The 24,671-nt window shown below is 39.1% G+C and overlaps 1 protein-coding gene and 1 long non-coding RNA gene across 3 annotated transcripts in view; one reads left to right on the forward strand and one right to left on the reverse strand.

Moving 5' to 3' along the window:
• Sugct (succinyl-CoA:glutarate-CoA transferase) overlaps nt 1–24,671 on the reverse strand; it is a 604,197-nt gene that overhangs the window by 387,474 nt on the left and 192,052 nt on the right. For both annotated transcript variants that reach the window (XM_042695071.1, XM_042695070.1), the window contains one exon: nt 521–592. In XM_042695071.1, the coding sequence (XP_042551005.1) occupies nt 521–592 (72 nt within the window). The remainder of the gene's footprint in view (nt 1–520; nt 593–24,671) is intronic.
• LOC122120846 lies at nt 521–20,046 on the forward strand. Its single transcript, XR_006149799.1, has 3 exons — nt 521–612; nt 14,641–14,643; nt 20,037–20,046. It is a non-coding gene; the product is annotated as an uncharacterized LOC122120846 (long non-coding RNA).

Genomic DNA, 24,671 nt, shown 5'->3' on the forward strand with positions numbered 1-24,671 from the left:
ACAAACAAATAAATAAAGGCTTTGTTGAAGAGAAAAAATTCAAATGATGTCTAAAATGCTTGAACATGAAGTTTTGCAGAAAGATATTCATTAACCAGGTTAATTTGAAAATAACTAAGTTTTAGATTTTCTAGTGGCAAATAAGATAAAGTTAGGATTCATTTAAATTTAGTCCTAAATAAACTTCATATGGAGGAACAAGAAAAGAAGAGAGGGAAGTGAGAAGAAAAGAAGAAGACCCTTAGTATTTAAAAAATCCTTTAAAATTCATTTCCTGGCTCTCCCCCTTTATTTAACTAGTAGACAGATCAAAGCCAGGCAACTTAAGCGATTGTGATACATCAATTCACAATATAAATAGGTCCTACATTTTAAAAAGTAGAATGCTAATTTAGTCCCAGTCTTTTACCATTTGTTTCCCCATTTATAAATACGAAAGTGGTCTACTCTTACATGCTGACATGTAATAGTAAGTGAACTGTTGTACTTATCACCCTTATATCCAATGTTTGTATATTACCTTGCACACTGTGGCAAACTGTTGGTTATTTCCTGCTCCAACTACAAGATAGCCATCCTTGGTTTTAAAGGCCTAAAAAGGAAAATCCAAAAGTAAATATGCATTTATATGTTAACAAGACCACAAAAAATACTTTCATATCAGTGTATAAGAAGCTTGTTCTAAAGCAAAGTTATTAATTCAATATCAGCTCATTAGTATCTTAAAGTCTATATTGCTATATAGATTCAATAAATATGTTAAGTGGTAGATCTACTGGAGTTGTAATGCACTGACTATGGTCATTGAGGGTGGAAGGATAAGAGAGAAGAAAATGCTTCAGATGACATGTGGCTTTCTGAGAGGCTTTCAAGATAGTCCAGTAGAAATCTCTTTCACATAATTATGAGCCAGATGGAAGTCTGAATTACAGGTAAAACCTTGCAAGCATTTGCTTCTAGTCTGTACTGAGGGTATTGCATAGGTGAAATTATCTACAAAACAAAACAAAGAAAAAAAACACATAGAGTGAGGGGGGAAAGGACATACAGTGAGAAAGCTGGGGCCAGGAAAGAGAGAAGTAGCCGGAGCTTAGGTGGGGACTGAAAGAGCCTCCACATTGGTCTTCCATGACCTCAGCAAAAGCTGCACCGCTGTCACCAAGCCAACAGATCCCAGTTTGGAGTAGACAATGGGCTATAAAAAGCATTGAAGGAGAGGAGAAGGCCCATACAGCCCTCCATCTGAAAAATCCAGTTGTAAAGCAGGGAACAAAGCCAAGACCTCCAGCCCAGCACACTCACAGTCTCAGAGGGAGGTCCCCAGGGGTTGGGGGCACAGTTCCACCAAATGCTTCCACGTCCTTCTTAAATAAGAAGAAAGGTCATCAACTGGGGGTAGAGCTACGGAGAGATGAGACTGTCAGGATGAAGAGTTCTGATGGATCACTGAAGAGCATGGTAGGCAGGCCAATGGCCAGAGAAACCCAGTCAGAAGGCTGACAAGCCAAAGAGCCCAGATGAGAGATTTTCTCTACCACCTCTCTACTACCCAGCCATAGATTCAATGTACTCTTGTACTCAGTGGGTTTAGATTTTTGTCAGATGAGTTGGGAAGAAAAAAAGATACAGGTGCAGGGAAATTAGAAACCTAGCCAGAATATCATTAAGCAACAAGCCAGGGTCTATGTGTCTGAAGATGAAGGTGGTAAAGAGAGGTAACAGTATGAACAGAGCAAAGGAACAGCACAGGAAGGCATCTGATGGAATCAATGAGGTCTTGATGGGAGAAGCTAAACACAGGGCAGAAGAACAGGATGCAGTAGTGGTCAGAATTCAAAGGCTTCACATAGTGATCATAGAAGCAAATCAGGTTCAGGCTATGACCAGAGCACCTCAGTGTGATGTGCTATGTGAAAGAAACTAAGCATCAACACTATAAAATTATCAAATCCTTGGTCCCACATGAAAGGAACTCCTAGTGTACTATAGTCTCTCATGTCCTGATATCCTGGCCCTCACCAAATCTACAGACTCTTCACTCTCTATGGTGCCTCATTTTCCACCTCAGGCAAGGTAAGTGACAAGATGCCACACACACCCATCACAAACAGACCTTCCCTTGAAGGGACAGCTCCAACAAAAAGCCTGTCGTGGAGCTGTAAACACTCATGGCTGGATGTTCTTGTTGGAAGGAATCCCAGCCTCAGGAAAGAAGAAGCTATGGCTTCTGTAGGAAATAATAGGCAGATCAAACTATAAGGGTAAGATCAAAGACAAAGCCTACAGACAAGATTTTATTCTACTTGGGGAAAGAAAGCTTTCTCACCATGAAATGTCATTATTCAACAGTGACAAGATTCACTGGTGAGAACACCAAACAGAAACTCCCAGGATACTTTTCTGGAGAAGAAGGTTTTCTAAGACCTTCTTTTATTTTATTGTATTGCAAAGATGCTGTACAGAGGGGTTACAGTTACATTCATAAGGCAATGAGTACATTTCTTGTCAAGCATTGTTACCCGCTCCCTTGTTGTTCTCCCTTCCCTCCCCTACCTTCTTCCCCCCTAAAGTTGTAAAGTTCATTTCCAACATACTGTAAGACCTCCTTGATTAATGTTATTCAAGCAAGGAACTGGCTATTTCAACAAGACTCACAAACTTCATGAGCATACTAGAAGTTATGTGAAGCAAAAGAGTGTGAGAATTCAGAGTTTAGTTACCATGGGTAAAGCAGTTTCAGAAGTAAAATATGAAGTCAGGCGCAGGTGGCTCATGCCTGTAGTCCTAACTACTCAGAAGGCTGAGATCTAAGGATTGAGGTTCAAATCAGCCCAGACAGGAAAGTCCAAGAGATTCTTATCTCCAATAAACCACCAGAAAACCAGAAGTGGTAGAGCACTAGCCTTGAGCTGAAGAGCTCAGGGACAGTGCTCAGGCCCAGTGTTCAAGCCCCATGACTGACTAAAAAAAAAAAGGAAAATGTGACCATACCTAAGCACCAGGGTAGATACAAGACCCTGGCATCCTAGAGAACACTGAAAAGAGGTGAAGGCAAGGAAAAAGGAAAGTTGATATAGATTTGACAATGTTCTTGGACATTTTTGATACTTTCCAGAGACTTAGCTTCCTGAGTTACTAACTTGTTGCCCTGGGCTAATGAGGTCTAAATTATTAAGCTAATAAAAGAAGTAAAGGACTTCTAGATGCCCCCAGAGCCAATTAATATATCAGATAATCAAATGGTAAAAGGGAGAAATGTATAACTAGCCATTCCTAATTATAAATGTATAATTAGACATTCATAGGCTCCCATACCATTGCATCTAGTAACTTCTCTGACATAAATTAACTATATACAATGGGTAAGTCTTTTTCTAAAACAATAACATGATTGCTAAGTCTTTCTGGGGCTAGTTATTTTGTAACAAGATTTTCTTTTACAAAAGGTAGGGCTAAAGGACTGCATCACCTCCTGGAAAAACCATATTTCACAGAGCTGAATTCACTGCCCTGAGAATGTTTGCTGGCATGTGAAGCAGTTTACTTCTGGGCTTGTACTGGTACATCATGACAATATAGAGCACTTCTTTCCCACCATTAACAGTTCATTGCACCTTCTGGTGCTGAAGGGGCTGAGCCAGATGGCAAGGAAGGATGGCAGAGTTGCCAGTCAACAACAGTGCTACCAATTGGGATGAGGCAACACATCAAGTGGTAGATGAGCCCAGCAGGCTCCAGGCCCACTACTACCAATATGGCTTTGTCTTTATATTTTTTACATAGGATAACCCATTTTTAAAAACTCATTTCTGAATGGAAATCCTGGTCGTGTATTACAATATTCTATAGTAGCCTTGAAAGCAATATTACATACCGACTTCCCGCCCAAAATGCAGGCTGAGATTTGCTAATTCTATAGGAAATTTGACTGTCCTGAGATACTTTTGAGATTCTTCAAGCCAATTAAAATTAACTTCAAATCAGATATAATAGGATTTTCAACTACTTGGTTTCTGGCATTGGGTGAAGAGATATGGCAAGGAGGAAAACAAGAACATGTCTTCAACTATTTGAATTATTTACAATTTGTTAATGAATATTATTTTTCTTATATTATTATTCAGGAAGGTCATCATCAGTTATTTGGACACAGTGTAAAATAGCACACAGAGTTCTTCTTCCTGAGAAGTATATGCTAGAAACAGGCTTTGAGGATCTTCAACTGACTGTACCACAATCTACCTTAAGCCAGATTGTTTGGAATCACTTCCCCAAGGCACCTAGTCTTTAATAAAATTAGCCCCTAAAAAGTACTAGAACAGAATCCACACTGATTTTTCAGAAATCCTCCAAAGTAAAAATTCCCAAATGTTCTTTAAATATTTTTTGCTCTATTTCAAACAAGTTACAGCAATCAAAGGTCCATCCAGCTATGCACCACAGTTGAAAATGTAATTTCTGACAATAATCCTACATTTAGAGTAGTGACACACATGTATAGAGAAGAACTGTTGCTAAGCTGCCACCACATGTGAGCAAAGAGTCCAACTGGAAAAACACATTTACTATAGGTAAGGAATATTCTAGAATAGTTTGTAGAATGGGTCACCAGTAACCTTTTGCAAGCAGATTTTAATTTCATCAATCATGTCTCCAGATTGATTAGTAGCAAAGCATGGGGTACACACAGTAAGAAAAGGAAAAAAAAAAGCCCTGGCATTAGAGCTGCACACTGAGTCTGAAGAGCCACAGCTCTCAGCAGAATTTCAGCCTAGAGTATGGAAAATCTGAAAATGTGAATTAGTGTGGTTTGGGAAAGCAGTTAGTGAGAAAATGTCTGGGGATAATGGATGGGAATGAATGAGAAACTGATAGACTAATTCTTGGAAGTCTTACAATGGGTAGTTGGCCCCCTGGATGTACATCCAGAAGCCACTGTATTCCTGGACATGTGGGGCTCAGAAACTTGGCTCCAAATTGACATAAAAGGAATTGAGATTGCAAGGTAAAAGATGGAGTTTAAAAAAAAAAAAAAAAAAAAAAAAAAAAAAAAAACTCTGAAAAGAAGCATTTGCAGAAGCCCAATCCTTTAAGAAAAGACACATGAAACAAGAATAGTGATTTCTGGGAATAGAGGAATCCAGATAGAACAGAAGGGCCACTTTGAGTCCCAGCTATGGACCAACTATAGGTATACCAGTATCTAGAATAATATCTGGGAAATAAGATGAGATCAATAGTTCCCACATGTGAATGCAACCTGGGCAATTTAAGGAGTATTAGACGCAATACAGAGATCTGGGCAGAACACTGGGAAGCATAAAATAGAGCAGAGGAGGAAGTATCAGTGACTGAAGATGAGGATCCACTGAGGACGGCAAAGCATGAGAACCAATTCCCACAAACCTCCTCCTGGAAGATCAGCCCAGCTTAAGGGTGTAAGTCAAAGACAAGGAATAAATAATCTTTCCTTTGCGGTTACAGACAGGAGGAACTTCCAGGGGCCCTGTGGTTGAAACAGTGACTCTTTCTAAGTATACACTTCTTGTTTCCCTTATCTTTTTCAAAGTTTAAACTTGAATCATAGAGTCCTGATACCTTTTCTAGAAAACACTTCAGATGGCTGTTACCAAGCATTGATTTCAAAGGCAGTGTACGTAATGTGCATTTTTCAATCCATAATACAGAATGAATTCCTGTGGAGGGGCCTGCAATCTAAGGCATACAGATGGTGAAAAGACCCGAGGACTTGGCAGAGCATGAGCAGTATTTTGCTGCTCACTCACTCATAGAGGGTGAGTCCTTATGAGAGGTCCACTGACTCTTCCAAGGGAGCAGGTAAATGTAGTTCTTACAGAATAACTAAGATCCAAAACAAGCAATAGGAAGCTTAAAGAAGGCTCATTCAGAAAGATTTACTAACATTACTAAGGAAATTGAGGCAAAAAGTAGCTGGCTGCAAGCATCTGGCAGGATCTTGAGAAGACCACCCATCTAAGGTCTGGACCTTTTCTTTTTTTTTTTTTCAACAGGTGAGGATTGTTTATTGAGGAATAGCGAGGGGCACAGAACTTTCCACAGCTTTGGAGGTTGTACAAGGGACTGGATTTTGGGGTGGGCGTATATAGGGCTTAACAAGGAAGCAGAGGATTTAAAAAATGGGCTATGGTCTCCTTAGGACCAAGGGAGATGTCCTTGGCCAGGCCCACAGTGGAAGCCAGGTGTGGGGGCTCTTATCTTCTGGGGGCCAAGGTCGGAAGACCTGCCTGCAGACAAGCATGTGAGCACACAAATGGTGCTTTGCTTAACCCTGGGGAATAAGGCAGGACTCAATCATATACCATCTTTAGATACATAAAAACAGTGAGCCTAGAGGGGAGAGGCAGATCCTCCATATAGGGACTTTTGGATACATAAAAAAGTTGGGCCAAAGGGAGACAGGGGAAAGGGGTCGGTGGTTGTCTTTCTGGCTACTTCCTGCTGACATGGGGGCATTGAGGAGTCTCTGAAGCTGGGGTCTTCAGGGTCCAGGTCTGCACTGGGCAGAGCAGGGCAGTATAAGAGATACTAGCCTTAAGCAGAAGTGCTCAAGGACAGTGTCCAGGCTTTGAGTTCAAACCCTGTGACTGACAGAGATGCCAACTAGGAAAAGCCATCCCAGCACCGAGCACCTAGACTCCCAGGACAAAAGGTAGTCCTGGAGTAAGAGGTGATAGTGCCACATGCAAAATGGAGTTGTCCTTTTAAAATTAATTAGAGCCGGGAGATCAAAAGAAAATAGTTAATGTCCATCCAATTAATTGGTGCCCATCTAATGTCCATACCTATCTACCTTCTAACTGGACAGGAATTTACCTTCTTGCCTTCGTTACCTGCTATTTACAGGAAATGATCAAGGCCTCTCACCAAGCCTTTAACCATGCCAATCCAGCCCTAGCTTCTGACTGGTTATGGACTCCAAATGAAACTTTTCTGGCTTGTGCCCAGGGTGTGTTTTCCTGTGTCATTCATTTTAACCAGTCCTGCCACCTTGTCAGCCTTTTGCCTGATCTCACCTCTTTCAAATTTCTCTTTAACAGGATTACAGCCCTTACTCAGGACCTGGGAGCAAGTCAAGGGTATCCTTATTGAACTTCTTTTATTTATTTTTTTTGCCAGTCCTGGGGCTTGAACTCAGGGCCTGCGCACTGTCCTTGTGAGCTTCTTTGGCTCAAGGCTCATACTCTACCAATTTGAGCCACAGCGCCACTTCTAGCCTTTTCTGATTATGTGGTACTCAGGGCTTTGTGCATGCTAGGCAAGCACTCTACAACTGAGCCACCTTCCCAGCCCTGGACCCTCTTTAAAGAGTTCATTCTTTGTCTTAGATGAACAGACCTGGGAACCTAACTCAGGCCAATTCACATGCTTGCGACTTGAAGTTAGTTACTGAAAGAATGTACAGCTACTGTACAGTTAAGAAAGATCTATATTGCAAGCCAGAATACTTCGACTATATGACTAATGGATTCTGTAGCTCAAGTGGTAGAGAGCTCACTCTGAGCTTAAGAGCTGAGGGACAGCACGCAGGCCCAAAGTTCGGGTCCCACAACCAACCAAAAAAAAAAAAAAAAAGATCAGAGTTGAACATGATTTCTATGAATCTGATAACTGAGTTTAATCTGAATCTGCCAAAGGAAAGATCAGTTAAATTTTTTTTAAAAAGGCAGACTTACACAAAATGCTCAATTGCTCAGGAATTAAGGTCGCAAAGTGTACCTCAACCATTTCTAGTCTATGAAATAATCACGAGAAAAACAAGATGAAACAAGGTATGACCGCATAGGCCCTTTTTTCTCTCTCTTTCTCTGCTTTCCTCTCTCCTTCTCTCCCTGTTTCCTCTCTCCCTTTCTACTCCACCTTCTTTTTCTCCTCTCACTTTTTCTCCCTCTCTCCTCTCCTCTTCTCTCCTTTTCTATAGTCAAACACACACACACACACACACACACACACACAGATACGCACACATCGTTTCTTAAATAAGTTTGAGAAATGCAACATGAACAGCCTTTTTTTTCCATTTTTTATTTAATTTATTTTATTTTATTTGTGAACATACTGTACAAAGGGGTTACAATTACATGGGCAGGATAATGCGTACATTTCTTACCAAGCATTGCAGCCTCCTCCTTTGTTTATCCTTCACCTCCCTTCCCAGCCTCCCCCCTCCCCCCCAATCCCAATCCTTCTCCTTCCCCCCCCCCCCCTCCCCAGCCGCACAGACCGTTATGGACATGACAACTTGTACTTCTCATTGTTGCAACAGGTCCACCTGTATCCTTAAACGACTTGTTTTTCCCCATCTCCTCCACAAGTTATATTGACATCAAATATAGTGAAAGCGGGGGTTATACTGTGGGGGAGGGACATACAAGGCAACAGAGAAATAATCTTATAAATGTGTTAGAAACACATGCATGAAAGAAAAAAAACATTAAAATACATATCTAAGCCGGGCGCTGGTGGCTCACGCCTGTAATCCTAGCTACTCAGGAGGCTGAGATCTGAGAATCGCGGTTCAAAGCCAGCCCGGGCAGGAGAGACCGTGAGACTCCTATCTCCAATAAACCACCAGAAAACCGGAAGTGGCGCTGTAGCTCAAGTGGTAGAGCGCTTGCCTTGAGCTGAAGAGCTGAGGGACAGTGCCCATGCCCAGAGTTCAAGCCCCACAACCGACAAAAAAAAAAAAAAAATACATATCTAAGGGTTCATTTTCCTAACATCACATTATCTGACCTTTTCCGCTTGACTCATACCTATACTAGATATTGCAAATAAGGGAAAACATGGGGCCTATGTTTCTTTGGGCCTGGCTTACTTCACTTAATATAATTTTTTCCAAGTTTTTCCATTTCCTAACAAATGGGGCAATGTCATTCTTTCTGATGGAGGCATAGAATTCCATTGTGTATATATACCACATTTTCTTGATCCATTCATCTACTGAGGGGCATCTGGGTTGATTCCAGATCTTAGTTGTGGTGAATAATGTTGCAATAAACATAGTTGTGCTGGTAGCTTTAGTGTGGTCTTGTTTGTGATCATTTGGAAAAATGCCCAAAGGTGGGATTGCTGGGTCATAGGGGAGTTCTATGTGGAGTTTTTTGAGGAACCTCCATACTGCTTTCCAAAGTGGTTGAACAAGTTTATATTCCCACCAACAATGAAGTAAGGTCCTTCTGTCCACATCCCCTCCAGCATCTGTTGTTGTTAGAGTTCTTGATTTTTGCCATTCTAACTGGAGTGAGGTGGTATTTCAATGTTGTTTTGATTTGCATTTCTTTTATGGCTAGGGATGTTGAGCATTTCTTCATGTGTCTATTGGCCATCCTTCTTTCTTCTTCAGAGAAGTTTCTCTTTAAGTCTTTCGCCCACTTGTTTATTGGGCAGTTGTTTAAGGATTTGTTGTTGGGGGGTTTAATTTTTTGAGTTCCAAGTATATTTTAGATATGAGACCCTTGTCCGTTGTATGGCTAGTAAAGATCTTTTCCCAATCCGTGGGCTTTCTATTGATCTTGCTAGCTATGTCATTTGCCATGCAGAAGCTCTGCAACTTTATGCAATCCCATTTGTCCAACCTTTCTTTGATTTGTTGTGTTTCCGGGTCTGTCGGCCTGAGCCAAGGAGACCTAGGGTTTCTCCTATTCCATCCTGTAATGTTTTCAGAGTGTCTGCTTTGACTTCGAGGTCTTTGATCCATTTGGAGTTGATTCTAGTGCAGGGTGATATATAAGGATCTAGCTTTAGTTTTCTACAAGTAGTTAACCAGTTTTGCCAGCATCATTTACTGAAGAGGCTGTCTTTGTTCCATTCTATTGTTTTAGCTCCCTTATCGAAGATTAGATGGCTATAGGTCTGTAGGTTCATTTCTGGGTTTTCAATTCTATTCCATTGGTCCTGAGGTCTGTTCTTATGCCAATACCAAGCGAACAGCCTTTTTTTAAACTATGATTTCCAAAACACTTGATTTGCTGGTGAATTTAGTACTCTCCAAAAGTAGCCTACAATTTTAACAAAAGATATTTCTCAAACTATTTCCATCATAAAACTTTTATGAAAGCATACCAATTAATTTCTCTTAGAAGAGCACATCACAAAATGATCTGAAATGCTAGGTAGCCTGTCAGACCTACACAGGAACAAGGACAGCCAGAGGAATATGTACTGTGTGATTTTTTTTCATCAGAGTTAGTTATACAATTGACCTGATTTATTCAAAATTTGATTTAATATCACTTCAAAAGGATAACTTGCTTGCAATTGTATACAAGTCTTTAAGGAAAGGCTTTGAATAAATGCCAAAAAAAGGCTACGACTTCTTTTTCATTAATTCATACAAATAGCTTCATTTGTTTTTAAGTATATGATAGCTAATTATTCAGATAGGGTGGTTTTTAAAAAATGACCATGAAATCTTGCTAATCAGATGTTATGAGAAAAGTATGACATTTTCAAGAACCTAATATTTTATGGTCTTCAGAAACTTCTTTTCATATGTTGCTAATTAAAACTGTAGGGCTGGAAAAAGTAGCTTGGTGACAGTGTTTGCATGATCCTTGGGTTTGATCTTAACAGCATAAAGAAAAATTCATTTTTAATTACTTGACTACATATAAATTGTTTTGCTTCTCAAACAGAAGTTCCTCTCTACTTGTATTTCCCTACCATTTGTTTCTTTCTTGCTTGATTTTTGTTTTTATTAACTTTAAGTGGTTGTACAAAGGGTTTACCATTCTACATGTCAGTTTATGAGTGATGTATAGCATCCCTTGGTAATTTAATTTCTAACCCAACTCTTCATCAACACTATTCTGGCATTTTAACCACATACAATTTTTGTTTGCTCAAAATCCTTTCCCATCTCAGACTCCTTTCCTCTAGTCACTACTCTCACCTTTTTTCTTTCAATCTCATTTTCTTCCAAGTCCAGTTTTTCCTTCCTTTTCCTTCCTGAGCTTTTCTTCACACTCAACTTCTCTTTATGCTCTTTGACCTTCAGCTATGACCTGACTGACTCCTAGAAATTCAACCATGACTTCTATATAAAGTCTACAAGTGACACTGACCACACACACACACACACACACACACACACACACACACACACACACACACACACACATACAACTTTTCTTACTACTTTCCTCCTACTCAGTAGTCAAAACCCAACTCACTAACTACAATATAAACCAGGACTTGCAAAGAGGTAGAAAATGGCCTGAGCAATGTACTCAGAAAACTGAAACACATAAGGGCTATCTTCTGAATGGGTGTGTAAAGGAGAAAATTTCACTCACAGGAAGTGGGTACCAGTCCCTTGAATGATCCCAATCATGGCCTCTCCTCAAAGAGTCCTACTTTTATGAACCAAAAATTAGTTACTACTTTGTACTGCTTTGGAATACCATGTACAAACAAGTCCTATTTGGAAAAAACAAGCCCTTTCTACCATAGAGATGAGTAGACACAAAAATACAGAACAAAGCTGGGATCCATTAGTTTGTGCCTATAATCTTAGATACAAGGCTTAGATCTGAGGGTCACAGTTTGAAGCCAACCAGGGTCAGAAGTAGAGCTATGGACTGGTTTTTTTCTTTCTTGCTATTTTTAATGCATTTAAAATTACTATGTGATTTTTTTTGTTTCTTTTGTATGTTCTTCCCTCATGGTATAACCCCTGTTTTCACTGTATTTGATGTTGGTGCCCTGCATCTTGTATATACATTTTTCTAATTTGGGGAGGGGAAAGGAAATAACAAAATGCTGAAATAAGGATACAGGTTGACCCATTGTAACAATGAGATATACAAGACACTATGCTGAAAACAAACTTTATAACTTTTGGGGGGAGGAGTTGGGGAGCTGGGGAAGGAAGGGATGGTAGGGGAAAACAAAGGAGGAGGTAACAATGCTCAATAGGAAATGGACTCATTACATTACTCATGAAACTATAATCCCTCTGTACAGTATTTTTACAATAAAAGAATATTTAAAAAAAAGAAGTAGTGCTGTGGCTCAAATGGTAGAATGTTTGAGCAAAAAAGCCCAGGAACAGTGCCCAGGTCCTGAGTTTAAGCCCCAGGACCTGCACCAAAAATAAATAAATAAACACACATACATACATACAGAGTAGAATTAGAATCATTAGAACATCAAATAATAACCCTTCTAAATAAATATCATACTTTTTAAACCATAAGGTAATTCTGAGCCTGCAAGAAAAATTATTACTCATAAAAATACCACAAAGATTTTTAAACAACCAGATAACAATCTGTAAACAGAATAAGAATTTAAAGATTCAAAGAGACAGCTGAAGGAGAGCTGCTTTCTGAAACAGAACTTTGAAAGTTAATCCAATTTAGCAAAAAGAAGAAATTAACAGTATACAAAGGAGCTCAGCACTGGTGGCTCATGCTTGTAACCCTAGCTCTTCGGAATGCTAAGATCTGAGGATTATGGGTTGAAGCCAACCTAGGCAAGAAAGTCCACCAGCAACAAACAAAGCTGAAGGTATGGCTCAAGTGATTGAGCATCAGCCTGGCAAGCCTAATTCATTGCATCCATGAATTACTTCATTGGATTATCAGCATACATAGTATATGTATAAGCTTGCTATATTCAAGAAACATACAACGGAAGATAAACAACTTTTCCCTCAAGTATTTGTTAACAGAGCCTTGCTGGATCCATTGCTTTGCTGACTCTAAATCTCCCTAAATCTTGAAACCTATTTGCAGTTCATGTTTCTGATTCAGACTGACATCCTTGGATAACCATTATCTAAACACACCTGTGATCTCGATACCTGTGATCATTTGGCCCCATCTGGATAAGTTCACAAGGATCCCCAGCACTAGCCCCTACTAATTTCTAATTCCAGCTTGTGCTAAGAGTCACTTTGTAAGTCCCAAGGTCACCTTTCCTAAGCTACGAAGGTGTCACTCTTGCCTGGATCTAGTTTTGCTTTGTCCATAAATGTTTTGGACTTGGAGACAAGAGACCAAGATTCTGCCACTAACTTACCATATGGCCTTTGGCAACTCACTTAAACCTGTCAAGTCACAATTTCCTCATGTATAAATTTTGGGTGTTAGACTAGTCCCTCCCAACTATAAAATTCCATGATTTTAAGATCAAACATGAAATCTTGATAGGAGGATTGTAATAAAACTGTGAAAAAGAAAAGAAAGTGGTCTAGTCTCGATGAACTTTCATATTTTATTATGAGAGTTTCAGGTTATTTTATACATGTTTACATATACTTAGAGACATTTAAAATGAGGACATTTTACAAGGTAAGAAACAAGAAAGCCCTCACACATGATATTTAAAATGTGGCTCCACAGTGCACAACACCTCCATCATATATAAATAGAACATAGCATTTACAGCCACTTAACCTGTAATATATTTCTTTTGGCTGAAAGGTAATGTTCAACTACATGAGTCTCTGAGAACACTGGCTTTTTTCTTCATGTTGTTTTATAAAGTAATGCTATTTTGTAAAAACCTAGGGTTCCTGGGCACACAATCTCTTTATTGCTGAGCTTTTTTTAATAAAAAGAAAGAAAGGAAGAATTATAGTAGCTTCTATTCATTGAGTACCTACCATTGGGTCTGATTGCATGCTTGGTAATTTACATATATAATCTAATTCTCCAAAATAGTGCAAACTGTGTCTCACTTAACCAGTAAGAAAAATTGCCCCTCAGAGAGTATATCAACTTAGATAAATATCCATTTAATAAGAAATCCAGGCTGATGAAGTGGAAAAGAGGGGAAGAATACAGTCAAGAATTGAATGTTTAAAAACAAATCAATGTATATCCTACAAAATTAAGAAGACTGAGGGGAGGCAGAGGGAGAGGGATGGGGAAGAATGCTGAAAGGGGTGATATTGATCAAGATTCATTATTTTCATGTACTGCTTTGTTAAGTGGTACCTCCTTTGTAGAACTTCCTAAAGATATAACTAAATAAATAAGAAACTCAAACAGAACAAGAACCAAAACCAGCTAAACTTTGTCTTCCATTCTGCCCTGAAATAACATAAAATAAATCTACTCAATATTTCAAAAATAATAGTAATAAAAGTTATGGAACCCTTACTATATACAATAATTTTTTAAGCATTATTGGCAGGTTTCAATGAAATTTGTGTAAGAATAAAGGCTGAAGCATGCAAAAGTTAGGTAACTTGTCCAGTTAACATAGTAAAAATTACCCATGCTCACAAACCCCCACTGTAGACCACCTAAAATCTGGTAGAACTTTGAAATCTAGAAGAAAAACTGTTCAATCCTGTTCAGTTTTTATAAATTGGTAATCCAAATGATAAGGCAACACTGAAATTCTTCCACTTCTCTTTCCACACATACATGTATATACATATGTATATATATTATGTATATGTATATGCATGTGTATATATGTTTGTATGTATCTGTGTATATACATAGATGTTTGTGTATATATACATATATATGTATATGTATACATACACACATCCCAATACTCCTGTCCCATGTCAATTACTTCAGTTTGCCACAACTGGCTTCTCTTCTTCATGAAAATTCTACAGGCCAATGTCTGCTCGAGCTAGTAAAGCCAACAATAATGATGATGATGATGATGATGATGATGATGATGATGATGATGATGATGATGATGTGGTGGTGGTGGTGGTGATGATGTTGATGATGATGAGGCTGATGACCATGATGGCAGTAATAACAAATGGTTGACTCAGAACCAACTGCTCCTAGCATGTTTTAGACTTTAAAGCTCAAAAGGTAATTAACAAGGGAGAACAGGATAGATTGACCCCTTAGAGATCCTAAACCTTAGTGCTATCCTCATTAACAATGGTTATAACTAGTCTGTTCCCAGCCTAAAGAAACACATAACAAATATTTTATCAAAGAAATGAGGAAAATTTTAAAGTAAGAAGCAGAAATAATGTATGGCCAGTTGTAAAATATGTTTTAAGTATTATAAAGTTGATGATAAAACTTCCTTCCAAATAAACCCCTTGATGTTGTAAACACACACTGTGTTGGTGTGTTTAAAAAATTTATACACAGAAATCAAATTCTCCATTGCAGCATTAATTTTCCATTACCTTTTCAATGGTATCCTATGAAAATATACACATATAGAAGATGGATTCTTTATGACAGCAGTACATTGGAGCCAGAGTAATGAGGCTTATGTCAATTTTTCCACTCAGCTACTTTTTTTAAAGCAGGTTAATGACTAGGCCATAAAAATGTGATTAAGTAAAATCTGGCAAGTGTGTTCTTAGTAAGTAACGTTTTTAAAAAAAACTGAAAAGAAACTAAAAGCAATGATTGACCATTTGGAAGATTTAAAAATTATTTTTAGGAACATATACTGTAAAGGAAAGTAATACAAAAGCTTTTGGCAACTCGATTTATAAATGTATTTTAGAAGATGGCTGCCAAATAAATTTAGCCAAATCCTTTTTTCTGTAAAGTGATCTGTGACTTTGAATGGGTCGACATGCACTTTCCTATCAAATTTGACATACATCAAGAACACCAGTACTGTTGTACAAACCCTAGTAACAGTGCTTGGAAGTCTAGGTATTCCTACAAGGGTGGTGTATCAAAGGTAATGATAAAGTTAACTTTGAAGGGACTACATTTGTTGCATATGTGTGTGTGTATGTGTTCATGTGCACACACAAATACCCACCAATACTGGGACTTGAGCTCAAGGCCTCTCACACTTAGCTTTTCCTAAAGGCTGTCACTCTACTTCTTGAGACCACACCTCCACTTCTGGCTTTTTGCTGCTTAAGTGGAGATGAGTCTTGTGGACTTTTCTGCCCAGGCTGCCTTTAAAGCACAATCCTCAATCTTAGCCTTCTGAGTAGCTAGGATTGCAGGTATAAACCTCCTATGCTCAGGACTTGAAACAGCTCCATTTAAAAGTATACTTCTGATAACTGTCCTCAGGGCTGAAAATATGGGGTAGGAGACAAAGATATGTGGACTAAGGTATCAGCCCTGTCAGAGGCTAGTTGGTGTGGTCCCTGTGCTTTGGACATCTTGTATTTAAACTGATAGTGGAATTTATATTCCCCATATCATAGGCCTACTTGTTCAAAAAAGCTGACTTATCTCCTACAGCAAGAAATAACCTGGGCATTTTTGAAACTTGCCTTATTTATTATTAAATGGTGAAAATGTATCAAAGTATTACTGACTCATACTGACTGTAGGCCTTAGGGAAGATGTTTGTTTTGACCTCTAATTCTCTAAGATGACAGAGATGAAGAATAAGGAATCATCTCAAAATAATTGCAGTACAATTACAAAACATCTTAAATAAAATGTGAGCAATTAGCAAAGTGACCTGGTATTCCTGATATTAAATTCAACAATCATTTAATGAAATGAGCATTTACTTTATTTAAGGAAATTGCACTGGGGTATCATGTTAGTAGAGCATTTGCCTAGGATGTGTGTAACCTTTGGTTTGGTCATCAGAATCTCAAACATAAACATACATATAAATACACATGCACACAGAGAGAGAAGATGTCAAAGTTCATGATGGATACAGATTGATTGGAAAATCCTACAAGTTTAAGATGTGAAAAGGATTCACTCCTTTATTATTGGTTTATAAAAAAAATTAATTACATCCTATTCTAATGACAGATTAAATACTACCAACATATACAGGATTGTACAATATATTCTATACCAAGCCCCTACTTCCACTATATTGCTTTTAGTTTATATTATAAATTTAGAATCATCTAAATCTATTTTAATGATGTTCCATGGTGAGGAGCAAATGAAATGAGTAATAGTTACTGAAAGTCCAATGCTAATCACTAGATCACCAAAATATCCTTAGGAGTTTAATAACTAAAGCTGTCTATCTCAACAGACAGAGCAAGATGAAGGATCCAAGACAGAAGGGCAGAATTCTCTAGAAACTTCTTCAAAGCAGTTGTCATTTTCTGTTTGATGTTAGTACATAGTTTTCAGGATGGTGACATGTCAGTGAATAGTCCAAGATGAGTGACAAATAGCCTGACTTTCTTAGTTTAGTCTAAAACTGACCTCTGCCAGGATTCCTCTCCTGATGCGGAAGTGGTTACCACCATGTGTATTTTCATTTCCAGTAATCTTATATTTATTTTTTATTTTTTGGATCCGGTTGTGGGGCTTGAACTCTGGGCCTGGGCACTGTCCCTCAGCTCTTCAGCTCAAGGCTAGCGCTCTACCACTTGAGCCACAGCACAACTTCTGGCTTTTTACTTTTTTGCTTATGTGGTGCTGAGGAATCAACCCAGGGCCTCATGCATGCAAGGCAAGCACTGAGCCACCTTCCCAGCCCCCATCTTATATTTATTTCAGTGAATAAAATCCTCTTTCATTCCCTGTTCAATGAGAACAGGGAAATACCTGCTGTTTGGCTCACCACTATACAATGTATTCTTTCCCACTAAATTGTCCTTAAGTTTATATGATAAATTTAGAAGATCTAAGTCTACTTAATTACCTTCCATGGTGAGAACAGTCCAGATGCAGACACAAGTGGAAAATAGAAGGTTGTGGCTAGAAAAATCTTGAGTTGAAAAGAATGGCTGGTGAAGCTCTCTAGAAGGGGCAAAGGCCTGAGGAATGTATTACAAAGCATCTATTACAGCTATCTGGCTAGATAACTAAGACAGGCATTTCATATGTAGAGATGTAAGAAAGATTAAAAATAGGAATTGTCCTGAAAAAATTAGATAAATAAAGGCACAGTATGATATATAAAGATCTAGCTTTAGTTTTCTACAAGTAGTTAACCAATTTTGCCAGCACCATTTACTGAAGAGGCTGTCTTTCTTCCATTCTATTTTTTTAGCTCCCTTATCAAAGATTAGATGGCTATAGGTCTGTAGGTTCATTTCTGAGTTTTCAATTCTATTCCATTGGTCCTGGGGTCTGCTCTTGTGCCAGTATCAAGCTGTTTTGATTACCATGGCTTTGTAGTACAGTTTGAAATTTGGTATTGATATTCCTCCATCTCTGTTCTTTCTGTTAAGGATCATTTTTGCTATTCGGTGTCTTTTATTGTTCCATGTGAATTTTTGGATTGCCTCTTCTATTTCCTTGAAGAATGAGGTTGGAATATTGGTAGGTATCGCATTGAATTATCCTGAACCAGAATCAACTCCAAATGGATCAAAGACCTCAGAGTCAAAGCAGACACTCTGAAAACATTACAGGATGAATAGGAGAAACCCTAGGTCTCCTTGGAACAGGCCAAAATTTTCTTAATAGAGACCCAGAAACACAACAAATCAAAGAAAGGTTGGACAAATGGGATTGCATAAAATTGCAGAGCTTCTGCATGGCAAAGGACATAACTCACAAGATCAATAGAAAGCCCAAGGATTGGGAGAAGATCTTCACTAGCCATACAATGGACAAGGGTCTCATATCTAAAATATACCTTGAACTCAAAAAATTAAATCCCCCAAAAATAGATCTTCAAAGAAACAACTGCCCAATAAATAAGTGGGCTAAAGACAAAGAGAACTGTATTTCAGGTTGGTATAATTTGTGGAGGGGAAGGGAAAAAAACAAATCATTTAAATAGGGATACAGGTGGATCCATTGCAACAGTGAGATATACAAGTAGTTATGTAGAAAAACCAACTTTACAACTTTGGTGGGGGGGGGGGGGGAGAAGGGTGGGTGAGGGGGTGGGGGGAGGATGGGATGGGAAGGGGAAACAAAGGAGGAGGCTACAATGCTTAATAAGAAATGTACTCATTATCTTGCCCATGTAATTGTAACCCCTCTGTACAGTATTTTCACAATAAAAAATAAAATAATAAAAATAAAAGACTTAAAGAGAAACTTCTCTGAAGAGGATGGCCAATAGACACATGAAGAAATGCTCAATCTCTCTAGCCATAAAAGAAATGCAAATCAAAACAACATTGAGATACCACCTCACCCCAGTTAGAATGACTATAATCAAGAACCCTAATAACAACAGAACTTTACTGCACTGTTGATGGGAGGGTAAACTTGTTCAACCACTTTGGAAAGCAGTATGGAGGTTCCTCAAAAGACTCCACATAGAGCTCCCCTATAACCCAGCAATCCCACTTTTGGGCATTTACCCAAATGATCACAAACAAGACCATACTAAAGCTACCAGCACAATTATGTTTATCACAACATTATTCACCATAGCTAAGATATGGAACCAACCCAGATGCCCCTCAGTAGATGAATGGATCAAGAAAATGTGGTGTATATACAATGGAATTCTGTGCCTCCATCAGAAAGAATGACATTGCCCCATTCGTTAGGAAATGGAAAGACTTGGAAAAATTATATTAAGTGAAATAAGCCAGGCCCGAAGAAACATAGGTCCCATGGTTTCCCTTATTTGCAGTATCTAGTATATGTCTGAGTCAAGAAGAAAAGGTCAGATAAGATGATGCTAGGGAAATGAACCCCAAGATAAGTATTCAAATGTTTTTTGGGTTTTTTTTCCTTTCATGCTATTGTTTCTAACATATTTATAAGATGATTTCTTTGTTGCTTTGTATGTCCCTCCCCCACAGTATAACCCATGCTTTCACTGTATTTGATGTTGGTATAATCTGTGGAGGGGAAGGGAAAAAACAAATCATTTAACTAGGGATACAGGTGGACCATGGCAACAATGAGATGTACAAGTTGTTATGTCGAAAACTAACTTTACAACTTTGGTGGGGGGGTGGGCAGGATCAGGTAGGGGGAAAGGGGGAGTATGGGAAGGGATGAGAAGGGGAAACAAAGAGGAGGCAACAATGGTTGATAAGAAATGTACTCATTGGGGGGCTGGGAAGGTGGCTCAGTAGTAGAGCACTTGCCTTGCATGCTCGAGGCCCTGGGTTCTATTCCTCAGCACCACATAAGAAAAAAGCCGGAAGTGGAGCTGTGACTCAAGTGGTAGAGTGCTAGCCTTGAGCTGAAGAGCTGAGGGACAGTGCCCAGGTCCAGAGTTCAGGCAACCACGACCAGACCCAAAAAAAAAAAAAAAAAAAAAAGAAATGTACTCATTGGGGCTGGGAAGGTGGCTCAGTAGTAGAGCACTTGGCTTGCATGCATGAGGCCCTGGGTTTGATTCCTCAGCACCACATAAGCAAAAAGAAAAAAGCCAGAAGTGACGCTGTGGTTCAAGTAGTAGAGCGCTAGACTTAAGCTGAAGAGCTGAGGGACAGCGCCCAGGCCCAGAATTCAGGCCCCACAACCGAACCAAAAAAAAAAAAAGAAAAAGAAATGTACTTGTTATCTACAATAATGGGGAAAAACCAGTTGTTTAAGGATACAGGTGGACCTGTTGCAACAATGAGAAGTACAAGTTGTCATGTCCAAAACGAGCTTTACAACGTCGGTGGGGGGGGGGGAGGGGGGGAAGGGGAGGAAGGAGAAGGATTGGGATTGGGGGGGAGGGGGGAGGCTGGGAAGGGAGGTGAAGGATAAACAAAGGAGGAGGCTGCAATGCTTGGTAAGAAATGTATGCATTATCCTGCCCATGTAATTGTAACAAATGTAATTTGTACAGTATGTTCACAAATAAAATAAAATTAAATTAAAAAAAAATAAATAAAGGCACAGTGTGACAACATGAACAAATTAATTGGATAAAAAGATAGGGCTGGTAAAGCAAAATAATGGCAGCTCAGTTGGAAATGTGGGTTGGAGCCCTGATAGCTTCCATGTTAAAGAAGCTGGACTCCCATCCATGAGTCTGAATAGAGGGGAGAGATGTGATCTAAGTTCTTGTTTCTAGGCTCAAGAGAGTACAGATAACCTGACTTTCAATGGTTGCACTTGATGATCTTCAGACTGTGTGATTGTGTGAAAGAATTCAATCAACACTGTACTTCAGATTTTAAACTTGAACCCTTTCCAGCTGGGAACACATGTTGTGATCCTCTTGTGATTCTGGCAAAGGTAAGGAAGGAGCCTCACCTCTCAATCATTCACACAACTGTGAGGGAAACAAACCAAAATCCTGTGTTGCTGAACTATGGTGGTTTGTGGGATATGAAAATATATCCATTTTCATTTGTATTTCTAAGTTAGGATGGGCTTAAAGGCATGTAACAGTAAGTCACAGAGTATCAAAGAATACATTGGAAGGAAGAGAGAAAATACAGTTTGTACAGTTGTCCAGGGCAGTGAAAATGAAGTAGGGTTGTGTCCATAGAAATAGAGATACAATTCTCTGCAGCACCAAGAATGAGCCAGTAAAACAATTCCCTGCCCCGCACTGAAAACTGATGATGGACTTACATAATGCTATCAATTCCTCCACTTCTACTGTTTCCAAACTACTGTTCCCAACTACTCTTTTTTTTGGGTCCAGTCATGGGCCTGAACTCTGGGCCTGGGCGCTGTCCCTCAGCTCTTCAGCTCAAGGCTAGCGCTCTACCACTTGAGCCACAGAGCTACTTCCGGTTTTTTTCTTTTTGCTTATGTGGTGCTGAGGAATCGAACCCAAGGCCTCAAGCATGCAAGGCAAGTGCTCTACCACTGAGCCACCTTCCCAGCCCCCCAACTACTCTTAAGAGATCTTCTTCCCTCTGCAGATAGTAATAGCAGTACTTCCTTAGAAGCTACTTAGTCACAAGCCTTCACACAGTGCCCTTCCTCAGCCACCAGTGTCCCTTCTCTGTTTTCTTCATTTGTCAATCCTTTTGTATATTTCAGAATTCCCCCAGCATGTGATTCTCCTAAGGCTATCCTCTGATTCCTTTCCAGCCCACCAACGTCCTCAGCAACCTTTGATAATTTAGCCACAGCACTTAGCACATCCTGAGTGCTGATACACATTTTCTGTTCTCCCTCATGAAAGTGTAACCTATCACAAGGAGTGGAAATAGAATACAAAGGATGAAAACACAGGTTCCTACTTCTGTAGGAACTAGCAACATACTACTGTTTTCTCTTGCCTTCCTCTGCAGAATGCAGGCAATGCCTACCTCACAGGACTTATACAATGAGGACACGAGCCCATGTATGCCTGTGACTGCAAGATGTACCCAATAACACAGCTATTTATTAACTATCCTCATGGTGTTGCAGACAGAACAATGAAGCGGGCCAGGGCTACATGCCAGAGGTAACCACCAAAGTCAATGACTAGAACCAGACTTTCCACCAAGATCTCTAGCCTTCCAACCTTTTTTCCTTCCACATGCTGCCTCTTGCCAATGGACTTCCTCAATATTGGGTCTGCTCTACAAATGTATGAAAAGAAGGCCAAGTTCTCATTTCCTCTCACAGACACCAGACAAAAAGACATGTGTAGAGAGAGCTACCCAAAGCACAAACCAAACATATAGTTTGTGGCTAGAAAATAAAATTTAAGAAAGTAGCATTTTACTGACTAAATTATATCCATCCTCTTTTTCCTTCTAATTCAAGCCAAAATTATTTTTCCCTTTTCAGTAATGAATCAAGTGATTCACAAGTAGACTGGGAATTCTGTCTAGGCTCATGGTTGTCTAGTAATATACAGAAGCGGATGTGGTTGCACTAAAAAAAGAATGCATGCTATCAAATCTCTACTTTTCAGTATCTTCGTCATCAGCCAAAGAAATTCAATCAATAAAGCCCATGAAGAATTACCCATTTACAATATCCTTTTACAATATGCAAACAGGAACTTTGTCTTTCATTCTCTTCAACAGGAACTCATCCTACTCCTTCTTAACTAAATATATTCATTTAAGATTCTAATATATCTCAGTATAAAACAAAAATTTAAAAACTGCCTAACCACAATTTACTGCGATGCTCTTTATGTTTGTATTTCATGCCAGAATAATTTCCAGTTATATTTACAGTACTCCTTTGTAAGCAGGGAGTAAGGAAAATTGCTGAGTGCTGGTGGCTCATGCCTATAATCCTATAGCTACTCAGAAGGCTGAGATTTGAGGATCATGATTTGAAACCAGCCCTGGCAGGAAAGTCTGTGAGACTAGTATCTCCAATTATCGACCAAAAATCCAGAAATGGAGCTGTAGCTCAACTAGTAGAGCACTATCCTTGAGGGGGAAAAAAAACCCTCAGGGACAGTGTCTAAGCCCTGACTTCAAGCCCTAGGATGAACACCAAAAAAAGTAAGGAAAAAAGAAAAAAGAAAGCATCACTTCAAGAGACTTGGAAAATATTAAATTCTGATGTCAAGTGCATTCAAGTTTAGGATCCTCATGCTTAATAAGGCACTTTTAAATTTCTTTCACTAGTTTAGAATTAAGTTGACCAACATTCAGAAAACAGAGAACTGGAAAGATAGTATTCTTCATTTAAAGACCTTTTTAGTAAATAGTAGATTATAGAATAGACACTGTCTCTGCCTGTTCATTCCATAGCCTACCAATGGGACCTCCTTCTTGCCATAGTTGAAAGGAGCTAGACAAAGTCACATGACCACTAGCAGCTCATACATAGGAGAACCAGTCAGTGTTCCTGAACAACAATTCGAGCAATGCAAACATTACTCTCTCAAGTACATGAGATTGAGGGAAAGAGAACCTAATCTGTGTGAATGTGAAGCTTATAGAAAAAAAAAAGAATACCCCACAATGACCTCCTAAGAACTTCTCAATCCAATCATGTTGGCAGTCATGATTGACCACCATATACTGTAACTGACTGAAATAATTTTACCTATCCCTTTCTTCCTTTTATTTATTTGGTTTTGGGTTTTTGTGTATGTGTATGCCAGAATGAGGCTTGAACTCAGGACCTAGGGTACAATCCCTGAGCTTTTTCACCAAAAGCTGGGAAGACACACAGCTCCTTTTTTTTGCCAGTCCTGAGGCTTGAACTCCAGGCCTGATCCTCTTTTGCTCAAAGCTAGCACTCTACCACTTGAGCAACAGCACTACTTCCAGCTTTTTCCATGATTTAATTGTAGATAAGAGTCTCACACACTTTCCTGCCCAGACTGGCTTCGAACTGTGATCCTCAGATCTCAGCCTCCTGAGCAGCTAGGATTACAGGTGTGAGCCACCAGCACCTGGCTTCTTTTTTCTTTTTAAAGACATAGCAGACTGAAGTATTTTATGATTCAATATGTCAATTTGTTAATACCTTTGTTTCTGATTTCTACTAGTGTTTTCAAGGCTTAAGTAATGAAACCTCTAGAGATTGAAAAATATATTTTCTATTGAATAAAAACATTCTGTTTGCTTTTATGTTTAAATCATCTATATTAATTTCTATTTTATGCCAGGATTTCATTAGGTACTTGTCATACTAACACATTTCTATTATAGCATTCACATATAACATTGTACCAGTTCTACAGCTTCCTATCAATGATAGCTCTTTGGAGGTCTGAACTGTGCCCTAACTCCCGACCCATAATATCTCTCAGGAAATGTTCACTGAATTGAAGTGAATGAAAATCTTGACACTGTTTGCGTGCGTGTGCGTGTGTGGCTTAAACTCAGGACCTGGGTTCTGTTCCTTAGACTTTTTTTACTCAACTGGCACTTTACCACTTGAACCACAACTCTACTTCTGACTTTTTGGTGTTTAACTGGAGATAAGAGTCCCTCAGATCTTGGCTTCAAACCA

The sequence above is a fragment of the Dipodomys spectabilis genome, unplaced genomic scaffold (assembly GCF_019054845.1).
Source record: "Dipodomys spectabilis isolate Male_0828 unplaced genomic scaffold, ASM1905484v1 ptg000178l, whole genome shotgun sequence".
Lineage (NCBI taxonomy): Eukaryota > Metazoa > Chordata > Mammalia > Rodentia > Heteromyidae > Dipodomys > Dipodomys spectabilis.